The sequence below is a fragment of the Mesocricetus auratus genome, unplaced genomic scaffold, assembly GCF_017639785.1.
Source record: "Mesocricetus auratus isolate SY011 unplaced genomic scaffold, BCM_Maur_2.0 Super-Scaffold_100008, whole genome shotgun sequence".
NCBI classification, from domain to species: Eukaryota; Metazoa; Chordata; class Mammalia; order Rodentia; family Cricetidae; genus Mesocricetus; species Mesocricetus auratus.
The window spans coordinates 78,864,060-78,883,594 of NW_024429192.1; the positions used below are offsets into that span (position 1 = coordinate 78,864,060).

The window sequence follows — 19,535 nt, forward strand, 5'->3', positions numbered from 1 at the left end:
AAAAAAAGAAAGAAAGAAAACAAAACAACAACAACAACAAAAAATGATGCCCAGCCTGCACTTCAGAAAGAAACCTTGCTCCGTCAATCACAAACAAATCTGCTCTGGACATTCAAACGAGGGACAGGAGACAGAAAGAGAAATACAGGTTCAAGGAATAAAATCCAGGTATAGGCTCCTAGCACTGGGGAGGCTGAGACAGGAGAAATGCTTCCAGTATGATCCCAAGCTGTGCCAGCCTGAGTGTACAAACGGGTCTCAAACAAAGAATGCAGCAAGAGTTTCGGGCCCCAGAACTCCACTAGGACAGGACCCCGAGGGACACACTTACTGAGCCACTGAAAGAGAGGAAGAGTTTAAGGAGCACGTCCTCTGAGAAGGGCGGGTGCCGGGCCACCAGGTTGATGAAGCGCTTCAGGGCCCTCCTGCGGCCCTCGATGAACTCCCTGTCGGCTGGAGGAGAGTACAGGGTCACCAAGAGTTGGCAGAGCGCCCCCCTCAAGGCAGGCTTCCAAGCACCTCATCAGAGGCTAAGAAAAGAAGGCAACAGAGCCCCACCTTCGAGCCCCCAAACACACAAGGGTGCAGGAACGGCTGAGACTATCCTTTCAATGGGGAACACTGGGAGGTTGGATGTGATAGCACACATCTATGTTCCTAAAGGAGACTACAGCAAGATGGAGTAGCCTAAACTAGAGAGTGTCTAGACTACAGAGCAAGACCCTATCTTACATAAACAGCAGTTCTGGGAACCGGTGTGATTCCACAGAGCCACTTACACCACAGGCAACTTAGGAGGACATGGCTATAACATCACTGTAAGCACTCAGCTCTCTCGTGCTGATACTGCAGCTCAGCTTCCCCGTGCTCATTACTCAGAAGTTTATTATTATTAAGGCAGGCATGGTGGCACAAGCCTTGAATTTCAGCACTTTGGGGGCTGAGGCAGGAAGATTTCCATCTCAGAGGGCTCCAGGCTTATCTAAGATAGAGTGAGATCCTTTCACAAAAATACCAAAAGTTGGGTGTGGTGGCACAAGCTTTTAATCTCAATACTCAGGAGGCAGAGACCAGCCTGGTCTAAATAGCAAGTTCTAGGGTAGCCAAGGCTGCCTGTCTCAAACTAAAAAAGGAAAAAGAAAAACACAGTGAGATAAGGCCCACAGCCATACCCATCCCACCTCAAGCTCTCTAGGCTGAGCTCTCAGAAATGCCCAGTCAGGTGACAATGTTTGCCTAGAGCCTCCTAAGCACTGCCTGGACACAGCTGACTTGGATGAAGGCAAGGGTCCCTTCCTGGCAGCTCACTGGTCAGTAAGGAACACAGCTACCACAGAGGCACAGAGGACTGGGAAGAAGCCAGGTAGGTCATCAGAAGCTGAGCTACCCAGAGGGTATAAGATGTAAATGTGGCCAGGCGGTGGTGGCGCACACCTTTAAGCCCAACACTCAGGAGGCAGAGGCTGAAGGATCAGCCTGGTCTATAGAGTGAGTTCCAGGACAGCAAGAGCTGTTACACGGGGAAACACTGTCTCGGAAAAAAAAAAAAAAAGATGCAAATATGTTTATATCCACAGTAGGGAGGTTCAGGATGGTAGAAGCTGATCACTACATAAAACCCAACCAAGCTCCTCCCTGTGCATGGTCAATTGCACTGAAAGGTGGGGACACATGGGGGAGTAGACTGGCAGTCTTTGTACCTTGTCTACACATAAAGTTTTACTTTTCTGTTGTAAGCACAGGGTCTTGTATAGCCCAGAGTGGTCTGGAACTCATGATCTCCTGCCTCAGCCACCATGACTGGCCTACCCATTTAATGGTTTTCGTTGATTGTCAGCTTGATTGATAGGATCTGGAATCACCTAGGAGACCAGCTCTCGGTATGTCTGTGGGGAACTTTCTAGATAAGATTCACCAAAGCAGAAGATATACCCTAAAGGTGGCAGCTTCATTCCCTGGTCTGAGGTCAAGAAAGAGAGCTGAGCCCTCCATCTCTCCTTTCCTGGCTGCAGATGCAATGTAACCAGCTGCCTCATGATCGCTCCTGTTGCCATGCTTCTCCACCATGACAGACTGACCTTCCTTCCTCACATTGCTTCTGTCAGGCATTTTGTTACAGCAACAAGAAAAGCAATACAAGGAGGCAGAGGCAGATGAATCTGTGAGTTTGAGGCCAGCCTGGTCTACAGAGCGGGTTCCAGGACAGCCAGAGCTACACAGAGAAACCCTGTCTCGAAAAAACAAAAACAAAAACAAACAAACAAACAAACAAAGAAGTAAGTTAGACAATAATAATCCCAAATACAGCTTAAAGCACCTCTCAGGGGCAACACTGAGGCCATGAGAATGGCCACCCTCCTCTGCCAGAGCAGGGCTAAGCCACAGCTATTACCCCAGAAGTAAGTGTACACTGCAGCCCTGTTACCAGCCCCTTCTAGACCATAAGAAGCAGTATCCTGGGCTACAGTGGGCCCACCCAGCACCATGCCACCAAGGCAGACAGCTTGCTCCCATTTCACTGGGCCTCCCTGAAACCTGCCTTACCTCCCAGCACTCTCTTGGGTGGAAGGGCTGGCACCATGCGGTATGGGAACTTGTGAAGCAGCACTTCATGGAAGACCACAAAGTCATTGTAGCGTCTGTACACGGAGGACTTGAAGCGCTACAAAACAAAGGCAGCGTAGCAAGCATGACATCAGCAACCATACCATTTTTTCTAGGCAGGTGTTCTACCCCTGAACCACACCCCAAGTCCCTCACTAGGGGATTCTAGGCAGGTGCTCTACTACTGAGCCACACCCCAGCCCCTCACTGGGTTATTCTAGGCAGGTGCTTTACCACTGGGACATGTCTCAACACTTTTCTACTTTTTTAAATTGGATCTCACTAAGCTGCCCAGGCTAGCCTTGAACTTACATTGTACTTCAGGCTGGCTTTGAAGTTCAACTCTCCTGCCTTTTCCTACCAAGTGACTGGGAAACCATGCCTGTGCCACGAGGCCCTGCAACCATGGTATTTCATCAGCTCTCTTTACCTTCTCCCACCATGCAACAGAACTCACAGGAGTGTTAGCAAATTCCTCTTGTTAGCAAATACTTTTAGCCAAAAGTAAAAGTTTAGAATTCTATATAGAAATACAAATTGTAATGTTTAGAAAGCTCTTTGCCATGATGGGACTTCTTCACTGCAGCCAAGAGCCCCCTTCCCAAGTTCTCAGTTACTACTGCAGCAAGGAAAGACCACAGGATGCCAGATGGACCTGTTGTTCCCGAAACATCCCAAGGAGGTCCTCCAGAGCAGCCCTGCACCACAAACCCCAGGACAGTTTACCTGCTGGTAAGCAAACACCCTGTGAGTCCTAACTTTTCAGAGCACAGAGGCCAGGCAGGAAGCACTCCTATCATCCCGGCACTTGGAAGGAGGAGAGATGACTGTGACCTCGGGGTTAGTTATGGTACCTAGGACTACCAGGCTGTGCTATCTCAGAAAGGTGTGGTCCCTGCAAGTCCCTCACACATTGACCACAATATAGGCTCAGAGGACGGTGTTAGCCATGAACTACTCTATCACAGGACAGACAGCAAAACTCTCCCAAATTCATCCTAACTGGATCAAGACACTCCCCCCCCAAAAAAAAAAACATGGAAGAAGGCACAAAATGACCAAGATAGGTGGTGCTGTGTCAACCCCACATGCTGAGCACCAAGACTATCACAACAGAGCTGTGTCTGATGAACCCAGACATTAGGGTACCCAACAGCACCCTGTCTGAAAGGCATGACTGGTCCTCCCCTGTAAATGGGAGGCAGGGTGGGGACCCAGATTCCCCAGGGATGATGCTCTGATCATCAGGAGATTTCCAACGCTGCAAACCAGCACTGGGGCAATAGCACGACAGGTAAGACTCTGGAGTCAAAAAGACTGTAGCTGGGCATGGTGGCAAATGTCTTTAATCCTGGTATGTGGGAAGATCTACAGAGGCAAGCAGATCTATGAGAGTTCAAAGCCAGCCTGGAATACATAGTCAGACCCTATCTAAAAAAAAAAAAAAAAAAGGCTGGAGAGATGGCTCAGAGGTTAAGAGCACTGACTGTTCTTCCAGAGATCCTGAGATTCCCAGCAACCACCTGGTGGCTTACAAGAATCTTTAGTGAGATCTGATGCCCTCTTCTGGCCTGAAGGCATATGTGCAAGCAGAACACTGAATACAAAATAAATAAATAAATCTTTAAAAAAAAAAAAAAGAAAGGAGCCGGGCGTTGGTGGCGCACGCCTTTAATCCCAGCACTCGGGAGGCAGAGGCAGGCGGATCTCTGTGAGTTCGAGGCTGGGCTGGACCGACAGCCTCCAAAACAATACAGAGAAACCCTGTCTTGTAAAACCAAAAAAAAAAAAAAAAAAAAAAAAAAGAGGGAGGGAGGGAGGGAGGGAGGGAGGGAGGGAGGAAGGAAGGAAGGAAGGAAGGAAGGAAGGAAGGAAGGAAGGAAGGAAGGAAGGAAGGAAGGAAGGAAGGGGTTCCTACAAACCAGATCTGGTGGCTCAGGCATATAATATTAGAACTCAGAAGGCCAGGGCACTGGCTGGGCGGTGGTGGTGCATGCCTTCAATCCCAGCACTCGGGAGGCAGAGGCAGGTGGATCTCTGTGAGTTTGAGACCAGCCTGGTCTACAAGAGCTAGTTCCAGGACAGCCTCCAAAGTCACAGAGAAATCCTGTCTTGAAAAAACAAAAAAAGAAAAAAGAAAAAGAAAGCCAGGGCACTAGGATTGCTATGAGTTCAAAAGCCAGTCAGGGTTATATAGCAAGATCCCTATCTACGAGAAAAAGGAAGAAAAAGAGAGACAGACAGACCCACAGACAGAAATACTAAGATTCGTAAGAAAAAAGATTTCACTCAAAGAATGGACCTGATAGTGACCAAGTTGAGTTGGAGCCAGCAACAGTTACTAGCAGGTACTGAGAAGTTGGATGGCCAGCTCAACTGTGTCATCGGGTGTTGGGTCACACCCTGGAGCCAGCCAGACCCCTCTCCCTCCACCCTCACCCTGTCCCAGGCTGGTCTGTGGCTCTCCCATGCAGCACACTGTCAAGTCTCAGCTACCTGGCTGGAAACCTCGTACTCCACATGCTTGAGGAATAGGCCCTTCTTCTCAGGGATGAGCTCCACCTGCACTGTGTCCCTGGCCAGCAGCTCCTGCAGGGTGTAGGACAGCAGCAACGGATTCCCCTGCGGCATCTGCATTCGCCCAGGGTCCAGGTCACACCGCTCAGTGACCTGGGATGTTCGTGGGCCTGAGGGAGACAACGTAGGTGACAGGTAAAGACAGCTGCTCAGGGAGTGGGGGCCTCCCTGTATCTGTGCTGGCTTAGCACATGGACTCTGGCCACAGCCACAAATCCATACCAGACCCACCCCCTCCCCCGGGCTACAGCACCAAGAAGAAACCCTACTAGGAAGCTTCATTTGTGTGAGTGCGTAAGTTCATGGGGGAACTATTACAGTACAGTTAGGAAGGGAGGGAATGCTTGCAATGTAACAACAGACAGTTTATAAAGACATTGCTCCAAAGATGTACAGTGCCCAAAAAGCACTTGGATATGTGCATATCATTACCACCAGGAAAACATGAATCACAGCAACAGAAAGATACCACCACCATGATAGGGTTGACAAAACCGTGTGTCAGTGCACAAGTGTGTAGAGGCCAGAGGTCAGTCTCACATGCTATTCTTCATGCCATCTACCTCATCTTTTAAGATATGTGTGTGTGTGTGTTTGCTTCCATGTATGTACATGTAGCAGGTTCCTACAGTGCCTATGAGAGCCAGAAGAGGGAGTTGGAAGTCCTGGACCTGGAGTTAACAGATAGTTGTTAGTTGTAGTGCTGGGAATTGAACCTTGGGTCCTCTGGGAGAGCAGTCAATGCTCTAAATTGCTGAGCTATCTCTTTAGTTTAAGTCTTCAGACAGGATCTTGTAGAGAGCCAAAGACACTGGACGAATGTGTAAATGGATGAAGACATGACTGAATGTATACTGGTGACGTGGCACAGCCATGTCAAGGATATCAATGCCTCAGACCTGGAAAAATCTTCCTCCCGTAAGGCAAGGCTCAGAGGCACGTCAAAGCTTCTCTCAGTCCAAATACAAGTGTTTAAGAGCCATTGGTCACTGTGTGCAAAAACTAAAAACTGCAGCTTCCTCTTCCCTGGCAACGGCAACCTGAGACTATTCTCCTATAGACCTGTTAGCTAACCTCTCTGGCTGTGCTGAGGTTTCAAGTTGTTGTGTAGCTGTACTGCACGATCACACGATCAGAGCAAGCATGACACACCCACCCCAGCTTTTCAGTGTTTATGTCTACATGTCTGTCCTTTCTTCATTCCCTCACTGCTCCAGCCAGTGTTCTAGGAGTAAGCCATGATGGACTAGGCAGTACTTTATCTGGAACTCATCAATTCAACAAGGTTGGTAAAGTATGAGACCCCACCTCATCCAGAAACCATCCTATCTCTGCCTCCTCATCACTATGCCTGGCCTTTTATGTGGGTTCTGGGAAGTGGAACTCAGGTTCTTGTGCCTGTGTAGCAAACCCTTTACCAAGTAAGTTAGCTCATTATCTATAATGAAAAATGATTGGCTTTGCCGGGCGGTGGTGGCGCACGCCTTTAATCCCAGCACTCGGGAGGCAGAGGCAGGCGGATCTCTGTGAGTTCGAGGCTGGGCTGGACCGACAGCCTCCAAAACAATACAGAGAAACCCTGTCTCGTAAAAACCAAAAAAAAAAAAAAAAGATTATTGGCTTTGCTCCTTGTTTTTGTGTGCTGAGTCAGGTCCCCATGTATCGCATGATGGCATCAAATCTGTATGTAGGTGAGGATAACCTGGAATTAGCAATTCTTCTGCCTCAGACTCCCAGGTACTGGCATTATAGGGGATGTACCATAATACTCAACCCAGAGGCTTTCTGAAATGATAACATCTTCTTTAAAATGCTCTAAATATTTATATATTTAAAAATAAGGCAGCAAGTGCTCTTAACTGGTAAGCCACCCACCTCTCCAGTCCCAAAAGCTCTGTCTTAGTAACTTTTCTATTGCAGAAAGAGACACCATGACCAAGGCAACTTATAAAAGAAAGCATTTAACTGGGGACTTGCTTACAGTTTCAGAGGGTGAGTCCCTGACCATTATAGCAGGGAACATGGCAGCAGGCACGCAGGCATGGCACTGGAGCAGTAGCTAATAACTTACATGTTGAGATAACCTCTAGGCAGAAAGAGAGCCAAATGGAATGTTGTGGGCTTTTGAAACCTCAAAGTCCACCCATAGTGACCACCTCCTCCAATAAGACCACACCTCTTAATCCTTCCCAAACTTGGGACCAAGTATTTGAATATATAAGGCTATAGGGCCATTCTCATTCAAACCACCACAAGCTCCCTTCTTAGCATTTCCTGGTACACAGTTTTGGAGACTGGGAAATGTAGGGGATGGTGAGGCAGAGAGAGTAAGAGCAAACTAACAGATAATCTTGAAAAAGTGATTGTGTACAAGGACACACTAAAGTCAAATCAGCAGCCAACTTTTACCTAAACCACAGAAGTCAAAAGACGGACAGGTGGCACACACCTGTAACCGCAGCACTTGGGAGGTAAAGGCAGGAGGATCAGGAGTTCAAGACAAGAGAGAAAGTGAGAGACAGACCAGGGTGATGTAGGCAGGACATGGTGGTGCACACTGGTAATCCAGCACTCAGAGGCTGAGGCAGGAGGGTCCTGATCTCCAGGCCAGCCTGGTCTACATAAGGAGACCAGGTCTCAGAAAATCAAACAAAATCCCGATGGTGGTACATGCCTATAATCCCAGAGCCTGGAAGGCAGAGGCAGGACAACTGCAGTCTGCCTTATGTCTGAAGCCAGCCTGAGATAGTGTGACACTATCTCAAGGCATGATACCTGTTGAAAACACCAACATAATATAGGGACAGAAAAAATGAACAGAGCCGGTAGAAGGGAAATAAACACACAGGCAACAGAGGTCTCTATTAAAAAATTTTTTTTTTGCTCAGACAGGGAGGGCCTCACTACCTTACCCCTGGCTGGCAGGAACTCGAAACACAGACCAGTCTAGCCTTGAACTCAACAGATAGTACCTGCCTTGGCCTCCCAGGCACTGGAATCACAGTTGAGTGCCGCTGTGCCTGGCTGAATCTTTTTCAAAGTTCTCTATTAAGCACTTATTTATTTCAAGATTTCCCCCAAAGACTAAGTAAGGTAGGACAGTCCTCTAAGACAATCTGAAATCTCACTAATGATTACCAAAGGATCACATGTGGGTGAAGAATGTGAACTTTGCACACAGGATGATCTAAAAGGTAAATTACAGCACAAAAAGTACCTCCACCCCTGGCTTCTCTCTAACATCCTGGAAAGGCAGGTGTGGGGGTGCACACCTGTAACCCTGGGCGCTTTCAGGAGTTACAGGAACAGAGGAGCAGAGTCCTTGATCAGCCTAGGCTACACAAACCCATCTCAAAAAATAAGAAGAGGGACTAGTAAGATGGCTCAACAGGTTACGGTGCCACCAACTCCCTCAAGTCCTCCTGACTTCCACAAGCATTCTGTGGCTGGTGCACACACCCCAACCCAAACAATTAGACTAAGATGCTAAATATATATGGGGGAGGCTGTAACCCCAGCACTTGCAAGGCAAAGGCAGGAGGAGACCTATGAACTAAAGACTCTGTCTCAAAACAAAAAAGAAAAAAGTTTGTTTTGGACAGTTACGCTGTCATGGGTGGGCCACTAGCAGCAGTAAGGACAGAAACTGGAAGGGAGATTCTGGATTCTTTGGATGAGCATCACAGACAGACCTTAACTCTCTTATCAGACAGATGCCTTTTTCAGTGTACATGGTCACTGGAGACAGAGATACACTAACACTACCCCAGCACCACAGAAATAAAACAGATTAGATGAGAGGCCAGCCAGGCCCTGGCGCTTGAAAGGCAACGGCAGACTCTGACAAGAGACATCTGGTGGAAGCCAGAAGCCTCCATATTTCTGTAGAGATGTGAGTGACCACCTCTGAGCACCGTATTTATCGCTTACAAAATGGACATAAAGAGCCAGCTCAGGGAGCTGGTGAGAAGGCTCAGCAGGCAAAAACACTTGCTACCAAGCCTGACCATCTTAGTTTGATCCCTGGGAGGCAAGTCCCACAAGTTATCCTCTGACTGCCACATGTACACCATGGCACATGTATTCCCCCAACCATAAATAAATGGATAGATGTAATAAAAAATTTCTAAGAGGTAAACACAGTGCCATATGCCTATAGTCCCAGCACCCAGAAAGTAGAGAAAGGAGGATCCAGATTCTGATACAGCAAGACCCAACTTCAACACACACACACACTAAGAAAGACATAGGAGCCCCAAACACCCAGCAGGCCTGTACCCACCAAAAGCACAGCAAGAATCCGCCCAGTCCTCCAGCATCCCCTAGACAGGCCCCGCCAACCTCATGTTCTCCCTGCTCTAACCATTCTGGAACAAATTGCTTTCCTGTGGGGTTCTCAGCTGGCAGACAGTGTGCCTCAGAATTAAATGACACAGCACAGCTGAAAATAGCTGGTGAAAATAAAACACTCAATAAATGTCACTGACTTCCTTCCAGATTTATTACTCTGCAGACCAAAAACAGTTTGTAAGGGCACCAACAAAAACTTCGAAAGTGTTCCCCAGAAGTCATAATTGGTGGCTCAGCTTGCTTCTGAGATGAACTTCTTGAGAAGCCCAACCAGAAAGACCACAACTCAAAGCCAACTCAGGATATATACAGTGAGCTCAAGGCCAGTCCTGTCTCAAAAAGTAAAGGGTGAGTTGGGAAATGTAGCTGTGGTAGAATGCTTGCTTAGAAACCCCAGTGAGGGGTGGGTGGGGTCAGTGACAGAGTCCCCACCTAGCATGCACAAAGCCCTCGGTTCAATGCTCAGTATTAAATTAAAGAAATGTCCCCACAACTGAGTTTTTGTGGGTGTTCACTTCCAATGCTGGGAATATCTTCTAATGATAGGGAAATTTGTAAGGGACTACAGATGCAGGGCAAGCAGGTGTGGTAGTCTGAATGAGAATGGCCTCTGTAGGCTCATCTATTTGAATACTTGGTCCTCAGTTGATGGAACAATTTGGAAAGGACCAGAAGGCCTGGCCTTATTGGAGGAGGTATGTCACTGTGGTGGACAATGAGATCTCAAAAGTCCAAGCCATTCCCAGCCAGCCTATGCCTCATGGTTGTGTCTCAAGATAGGAGCTCTCAGCTGCAGCTCCAGTACCATTCCTTTCAGTCTGCTGCCATGCTCCCCACCATAATGGTCACAGACTCACCTCCGAAACTGTAAGCCCCAATCAAGTGTTTTCTTCTATAAGTTGCCTTGGTCGTGCACTTTGTTATAACAATAGAAAAGTAACTAAGACAAGGGATAATAACGGGGAGCCATCCCATAGGCAGTATGAAGCCATATGACACCCCCTCACCCTGACAAGTGGGGTATGGAGACAGACAACAAGCAAAACTCAAGATGTTGTGATTCTCCCAGTCAGTAACCCACTGACGGAGAAAGTAATGGCTCAGCCAGGCACTGCAGTGACACCTGTAATCCCAGCACCTAAGGAGCTGAAACAAAAAAGTTCAAGTTCCTAGCCAGCCTAAGCTACAAAATGAACTTGAGGCCAGCCTTGACTATATAGAGACCTTGTCTCAAAAACCAACAACAAAAGTAATGAAACAGCTGGGCGGTGATGGCACACACCTTTAATCCCAGCACTTGGGAGGCAGAGATGGACGGGTCTCTGTGAGTTTGAGACCAGCCTGGTCTACAAGTGCTAGTTCCAGGACAGCCTCCAAAGACACAGAGAAACCCTGTCTTGAAAAAAAAAAAAAGTAATGAAACAACACACACACACACACACACACACACACACACACACACACACACACACTGTTCTTGTTTCCAAGGTTCTTCCTGCTGAATGTTTAGACAGTAACTGTGGTAATCGAGAATCCAGGAGTCTAAAAGGTTCAGAGGAGCAAACAGGATCTTCCTTGTAAACTATGCCATAGCTCTCTCTGTCCTTTGCTGAAGCAACCCTTTTGCAATGCTGATTACAGCACAACAGTGCCAGGCCAGAAGACTTCCTGAAAGGTGTATGGTATACACAGGGACAGCCAGGCAGCTCACTAGCAGTTTCCTACATCTACTGCTGCTAGGAGGCCAAGTCCAGCCAACCCAGCTCAGGACCACACTACTCCAGGCTGACCAATGGAGAGGCTGCTGACACCCCTAACTCCATGTTGGTAGGACGGACATCCTACACCATGGAAAGCTCTCTCAGAACCATCACAGGCACCATCACAGTTTCCTACAGACTGAACCTGATCATCACTGACTTGACACAGAGCAGCTGCCATGAGACTTAGCCTACTGACATCACTCCATGGAGGCAGAGAGACTCAAAGAGTTCAGGAGTCTTCAGGATCCTCACTAAGGCCCTTCCCTCTTCAGAATCCCAAATGCTCAGACAGACTGGGCCTTGCCAATGTAGCCAGTGGACTGCCCCTGCTTCTGTAACTAACCCCAATTAACTCAATCAGGTCAGCAAGCAGGGATTGGATGAAATCATTCAGTGCTCTCCCTACAATGAACAGAGAAATTCCTATGCCTGGACTGGGCATGGTAGCAAACATTCTTAATCCCAGCATTTGGAGGCAGAGACAGGTGGATCTCTGTGAGACGGAGGCCAGTCTGGTCTACATGGCAAGTTCCAGAATAGTCAGGGCTATACAGAGAGACTGTGTCAAGGACAGACAAATGCAATTTAAGACTATGCCTACACCCACACCCACACCCACACCCACACACATTTAACAGTATCCAAGTGCTCCTAAATGCTTCTGCGGGTCTTTATTTCCCAGATTGGGGAAAATAAACAGCAGCGGGTCAGAGTACAATTACACAGAAATGAAATGAAATGGAATGAAATGAAATGAAATGAAATGAAATGGAGGAGCCTGCTATTGCGGTTTCTATCAGTGACCCCTGCACTGAAATCACTAAGGCAGGAGGATGGCAGTAAGTTCAAGAGCAACCCAGGAAGCTTAGTGAGAAACTGTCCTCAACAGTAAAAAAAGGCTTTGGGTATAGCTGAGCAAAGCATTTGCCTAGAATCTGCCTGTGAAGCATAAGCATGACTCAGAGGTACAGTCCTTGTCTATAATCCCCCAGTGAGGGGCTGGGGTGTGGCTCAGTGGTAGAGCACCTGCCTAGAATCCCCCAGTGAGGGGCTGGGGTGTGACTCAGTGGTAGAGCACTTGCACTGAGTTTAAGATCAGCCTTGGCCACACAACAAGATCCTGGATCAAAGAAGATGGAGGGGGTTGGAGGAAAGGGGAAGCAGATTCCTTCTCAAGCTCAAGAAACTGTACTTTTGATTTAGCAACTTCTCTGAGGAGCTGGAAAGATGATGGGCCAATGGTTAACAGTCTTGCAAGTTCAATTCCCAAAACCCACAGGATGACTAATAATCATTTGTAACTGAAGGTCCAAGGTATCCGACTCCCTTTTCTTGCCTTTACAGGTACCAAGCATTGCTCCCAGTGTGCATTCATACATGCCGACAAAACATTCATACATTAAAAATTATTTAGTTTTAATACGATTAAAACAAACAAAAACCCTCTGAGCTGAGTTCTAAAATAAACAAATTGTCCTCAGGAAATGGGAGCAGAAGTTTCCTCATCCTTATGACCAAAGCTTTAGAAATGACAATTCAGCAGCTCTAGGGCCAGGAGACACCAGGATGCCCCTAGACACAGGAAACAGTAGTCTTCCATCTAGAGGTCACGGGCTCCAGACCAGGCCCTCTCCTGACAAGGATTGGCCCCCTACCCTTGCTACCTTGTGAGGGTGCTGCCTAAAGGTACCACTTTCCTGGTTTTGTTTGTTAGACTGCTGGGGCTGGCACCCAGATCCCTGCACTCTAGACAAGCACTGTGCTACTGGGCCTCAGCCCACCCCAAAGCAAACCAAGTACAGAGGAGCCTGCCTCTCAGTCCAGCAGGATGAGGCAGGAGGATCTGTCGAACCCAGGAGTTTGAGGCTAGACTGGGCAAGATAGTAAGATCCCATCTTAAAAGAAAGAAAAGAGCTGGGCGTTGGTGGCGCATGCCTTTAATCCCAGCACTCGGGAGGCAGAGGCAGGCGGATCTCTGTGAGTTCGAGGCCAGCCTGGTCTACAGAGCAAGTGCCAGGCCAGCCTCCAAAACTACACAGAGAAACCCTGTCTCGAAAAAAAAAAAAAAAAAAAAAAAAAAAAAGAAAGAAAGAAAAGAAAAAGAAAGGAAAAAAAAACACACAGGGCTGTGAGAAAACTTGCCTGGCACATGCAGAGGCCTGGATTCCAGCCCAGCACTGCAGGAAAGGGAGAGAAGGCCGTCTTTTCACAGCCTCCATGAGGACTTACAGCCCAATCCCTCCAGCTTCGCAGACTATGAAGACTCTGCTAACTTCCTCATTCCCAAGGCTGCATCACTCCACATGGACTGCTCTCCAAATATCAAGTGTGTTTCCGCATGTCTAACAGAACACATTGTCAAATTCTCCGCAAAAAAACAAAACTGCCTAAATCCCTAGCCACTCAAATAATCACTATTAACACTTTTTCATTCAGTCTGTTCATTTGTTTTTTGTCACTACCTTTAAATGTCGCTATGTTTGTTCTAATCACAAAATATTTCAAACACCCTAAATAACAGAAAAAAGAGCTGGGAACAGTGGCACATACCTATAATCTCACCACCCGGGAGTCTGAGACAAGAGGATAGTCAAACGCCTCAAAACAAACACAAACATTGTCAGGGGGCAGTGGTGGCAGCCTTTAATCCCAGCACTTTAATTCCAGTTCCAGGAAAGCCAGAGCTACACAGAGAAACCCTATATAGAAAAACCAAAAGGCAAACCAAAAGCCAGGTAAGGTGGCACACACCTTTAATCCCAGCACCTTGGAGGCAGTGCAAGTCAAGTGGATCCTATGAGGTCAAAGCCAGCTTCATCTACATAGAGAGTAAGGCAAAGTTATAGAGTGATACTGTGTTGGGGTGAGGGTTGCTTTTTGGTTTTTGGTTTTTGAAGACAGGGTTTCTCTCTGTAAACCTAGCTGTCCTAGAATTCGCTCTGTAGATCAGGATGGCTTCAAACTCACAGAGATCCACATGCCTCTGTCTCCCAGGTGCTGGAATTAAAGAGCCACCACTGCCCACCTGTGCTTTTGTTTCTTAAAGAAACAAAACGACAGACCAACAATTCATCTCTCTCTTCAGCCACTACTGACATTGGACACATTTCTCACAGGCTGTTCTAGCCTTTTTTATGCAGTGGAGTCCAGAGTCCAGGTTCCAACCTCATCCTTCAGCTTGAAGCTCACAGGTCACACACAGTAGATGCAGCGTCACTTCCATGGATCCTACCATGCAGCTATGACCCACTGCTCACTTATTCCATGCCTGTTGGGCATCTGGGTGGTTCCATTGCCAATCTATGACACATGGCACTGCTGAGAATGCTCCAGAACACGGTTTTTCGTGGACATATGTTGTATGTACTTCTGTTGGGTACATAACAGAGGCATGAGTGTATGTGTTGAATCACAGCACTTGCATATGCTCAGCTTAGTAAATATTTCCAGTTTTCCTAAGTGATTTAGCCAATCTACACCCCCTCAAGCTACAGGCCCAGCTGCCTTCCACTTGGGCCAATGCTCGGTATTTTCTGTCTTCTTTTCCTCAGTCTGAAAGACATACACCTCTTTGAAAACTTCCAACCAACTAACTTACAGTCTTTTCTCTTTTTTGGTTTTTCAAGAAAGGATTTCTCTCTTGAAACAGTCTGGCTGTCCTGGAACTCACTCTGTAGACCAGACTGGCCTCAAACTCACAGAAATCCACCTGCCTCTGCCTCCTGAGTGCTGAGATTAAAGGCGTGTGCCACCACCTCCCAGCTACAGTTTTTCCTTAACTGAAGATTGAACCTAGGAGATCACATGGTAGGTTAGTGCTCTACCACTGAGCCACTCCCCCAGCACCTCACTGGGGGATTCTAGGCAAGGGTCCTACCACTGAGCCCACATCACAAGCCTACTTTTCAATTTTTGTTTTCAGACAGGGTTACATTTATAAGCCCACACAGGCACAGAACTTTCAAGTCCTCTACATCAACTCTTGAGTAGTTAGGAGCCAGCACCACCATGTCTAGCATAGCTCCTTGGCCTCCTGCAAACCTTTTCCAGGTGTAATGCATACACTACTCCACCTACCTGTGAAGGCGGAGTCACAGCTGAGGGGGGACCACTGAGCTTCACTTAGCCAGGCTCACCATCTACTCTCTCCGATACTACAAAGGACATAAACACCCTCAAATACAACACATTCTGCTGTGATTTCACTCCCTGCTCAGGATGGACTCCAGTGAAAAACAAACTTGTTTTTCTGCCACTGGGCTTTTGTAATAGGCCATAGGACCAATGCCAGATTCCTAACAGTCAAGTATCAGACAAGACCATCCTCAAAGACGCTATTCATGGAAGAACCAAGCACCCTCCCTACATACAGAGAGAGAAAAACAAAACAAAATTAAAAAAAAACTCATTATGTTAAAAGAAGAAACCAGGCTGGGATGTGGCCCAGTGGGTAGAGCACTTGCCCAGCACACATGAAGCCCTGGGATCTGTCCCCAGCACCCCTCCAAAAGGAGTGCTGTAACCCCAGCACTCTACCACCCAGACATCCAACAGGCGGAGATTGGAAGATCAGTTCCAGACCAGCCTGGCTACCTGAGACACTGTCTCAAAAAAACGAGAAGGAAGAAGCAGAAGGAAGACAAGAGGAAGGGGGAAGATTTAAAAGGGAAAGGAGGGGAAGGAAGGAAAAAGGAAGAGAAGAAATAACGAATACAGCTTCCTCAGTGAGGATGCCAGGCAGTCCCCAAGGGGAACAGGTCCTAAGCAAGGCTTCCTCAAGCCTACTGCCAAGCCACAACACACAGTGTTTTTTTCTCTCTACAGCTCCCTAGCTCCCTCTAACTCATCAGCCTCACCCCTACCCCTGGCCTGAGGCCTTGACACTGGCTGTCTCCTCTACCCAGAAGGCTCCACCTACCCACCCATCCACCGGACCAACTTCTTATCCTCCTCTGGTTCCCGGCTGTAAGGGTTGCTTTCTCTGTGACATTTTTATTGGTGATGCCTATGATTTGCAACATTAAGTCCCCAGCACAGCACCCCCTGGCTCTGATTCTCTCCAGCACATTCTAAAGTATATTTTTGTTATTACATTTCCTGACTGCTGTGTGGTTCTCATGAGAACGTAAGTTCTGGAAGATGGAGGTCTGTGTTCACCCTATTCAGTCTCTATCCCAAGGATGGAGAACAGTGTCAGAGGCCAGAGATATGGCTCCATGGATAAAGCACTTGCCAAGAAGATGGTAAGGACCTGAGTTATGATCCCCAGAACACATAATGCCAAGTGGGCACCAAGGACAGCCACCATAACCCCCATGTTTAGGATACAGAAACAATTGCCCAGATCAAGCTGGCTAGCTAGACTAGTCAGACCAATGAGTTATTTGATCCTAATACTGAAAGGAGTGTGGTGGGGAGGACCGACTACAGAGACAGTTCAGTCAATGAAGTGCTTCTTGCTCAAGAATGAGGAATTGAATTTGATCTCCAGCACTGAGGGGAAAATGGCAGAAGTGATAGTACATATGAAGAGGCCCAGATGGAGGATTTCTGCTTGATGACCGGCCTAGCCCACTGGGTGATCAATGCACCAGTGAGACCGTGACTCAAGAAAAAAAAAAAAAAAAGAGGAGTGTGACACTTGAGAAACAACACCTAGTATACATATGCACATGTACACAAGCAAGTGCACCTGCACACAAATACACACAAACACATGCACACGAACCTGCATATACAAGTAGGTATTCACATATGAACAAAACAAAATAGTTTAAAGAGTTATTTTTATTTTACGTGCATATATGTCTGCATGTACATCTGTGCACCACGTGTATGCAGAGGTCAAAGAGGTGTCAGATACCCTAACTATAGCTACAGACTTGCTAGCTGCCATGTGGGTGCGGGGACCCAACTCTAGGCCCTGGAAGAGTGGCCAGTGCTCTTTTTTTTTTTTTTTTTTTTTTTTTTTTTGGTTTTTACGAGACAGGGTTTCTCTGTATTGTTTCGGAGGCTGTCGGTCCAGCCAGGCCTCGAACTCACAGAGATCCGCCTGCCTCTGCCTCCCGAGTGCTGGGATTAAAGGCGTGCACCACCACTGCCCGGCGTGGCCAGTACTCTTAATCACTGTGCCATCTCTCTGGCTACAAAGGTGTGTGTATGTGTGTGTGTGTGTGTGTGTGTGTGTGTGTGTGTGTCTGTGTGTGTCTGTGTGTGTCTGTTTCAACTAAAAGAGAAAAAGTCTCCTAGTCCACAGCAAACACTCAATTAACAACTGCTGAATGAACCAGTGCAAATAAACTCAAACAAGAAAGTCGAATAACTCAAGCAAAGATTAGAAACTGTGTTACCATGGTAACAACTGAACATCCAACACCAACAAATATCATTTAGGGTCTTGCAAGTGATGGAAACTGCCTTGGTGATAAGCCACAACAAAAGCTTCTGACACAACAGGGATGATCAATCAGCAACACTAACAACAGTGGTGAACCCTGAGACAGCGCCTCATGCTGGCAGGATACTTCCTCTGCAGCATGAGCCCTGCATCTGCTCTATCCATTTGGTCAGCCCTATCCATTCTGCTGAAAGAACATAAGGAAAACCCTGATGATGTAATGCGGCAGTGTGCCACGCAGACAGCTAAGCTACAGAGAGCAGAGCCATGTGTCTCCAGCAGTGGCCTAATGTCCCTACTTGGGAGGGCAGTATCAACAAACCTGTGGGTGCCACCCTAGACTCTGGTGCTCATTAGCTGCCGAGATCTGATCCAAATCTTACAAACTCAGTTCAAACTCTACCCCAAGAAGAAAGTGCTTCAACTACTGATTTCCCCTCATACCTCTCAACATTAGGCTGTTTTGGTTTTTGGGTTTTTTGGGGGGGGGGGGTTTTGTTTTTTTTTTTACAGAAGGGGAGTGGGAAAGGACTAACTGCCTATGTAGCCAAGGATGAAAATCCTGATCTTCCACCTCCTCAGTGCTGAGATTACAGGCATGATATACCTCACCTGGTCTAACACAGAGCTAGGATAGGAACCTCAAAGACACTATTCATGGAAGAACCAAGCACCCTCCCTACATACAGAGAGAGAAAAACAAAACAAAATTTAAAAAAAACTCATTATGTTAAAAGCCAAGCAAGCACTCTACCACCTGAGCCCCATCCCAGCCCCAAGTCTCCTTGAGTCCTCCTTGGTCTACTTCATTCATGCCTTTCCCCCAAATCCAAACCTATGAGGGGCTATTTAACTCCCCAAGACCACCTAAACAGCACCACGTGTGCACCCAGAAAGAACTTTATCAGCACCCTGCCAAACCACCCTCCACGAATAACACACATAGTAGAAAACAGATCACAGGGGCTGCAGGGATAATAGCTCAGTCAGTAGAGTGTTTGCCATACAAGTATAAGGACCCAAGTTCAATCCCCCAAAACCACACGCACGCACAAAAAGCCCAGTGCGGTGATGCATACCTATAGTCTGAAGAGGCAGAGCCAGGAGGATCCCTGGGACTCGATGCCCAAACAGTGGATATCGATCGGATAATCTCCAGTTTAGTGAGACCCTGACTCAAAAACTAAGGTGAAGTCAGGTGTTGGTGGTTCACGCCTTTAATTCCAGCACTTGGGAGGCAGAGGCAGGTGGATCTCTGTGAGTTTGAGGCTAGCCTGGTCTACAAAGCCAGTTCCAGGACAGCCTCCAAAGCAATACAGAGAAACCCTGTCTCGAAAAACCAAAAACAAAACAAAACACAAACACAAAACAAAACAAAACAAAACAAAAAACCACTAAGGTGAAGAATAACTGTGTAGAAGACACCTACTGTCAACCCCTGGCCTCCATACTCACACACATGTACATACATGTACATACCTACACACACACACACACACACACACACACACACAAAATGCCGGGTGTGGTGATAGACACCTTTAAATGCCAGCGGAGTGAGTTCCAGGACAGCCTCCAAAACAATACAGAGAAACCCTTCCTCAAAAAAAAACAAATAAAAATAAAAATAATATATATATATATTAGTAATTATGGGTTGATAATTAAGTCAGAGCTAGCCATTAAGAAACACAGCAAATGGCCAACAGCTTCATAATTAATATAGTATCTCATGTGTTATTTAGGGGCTGAGACAGTGGCGGGACCCAGGCAGCTGGAGGGAAGAATCACGTTACAGGTTTCTCTGTGGCTTTGGAGGCTGTCCTAGAACTAGCTCTTGTAGA

The 19,535-nt window shown here is 47.2% G+C and overlaps 1 protein-coding gene across 2 annotated transcripts in view; it reads right to left on the reverse strand.

The window, feature by feature from the left end:
- Snx8 (sorting nexin 8) overlaps positions 1-19,535 on the reverse strand; it is a 46,795-nt gene that overhangs the window by 14,005 nt on the left and 13,255 nt on the right. For both annotated transcript variants that reach the window (XM_021232932.2, XM_005079977.4), the window contains exons 2-4: positions 5,101-5,291; positions 2,545-2,662; positions 332-453 (exon numbers count right to left, since the gene is read on the reverse strand). In XM_021232932.2, coding sequence (XP_021088591.1) covers positions 332-453; positions 2,545-2,662; positions 5,101-5,291 — 431 coding nt within the window. The remainder of the gene's footprint in view (positions 1-331; positions 454-2,544; positions 2,663-5,100; positions 5,292-19,535) is intronic.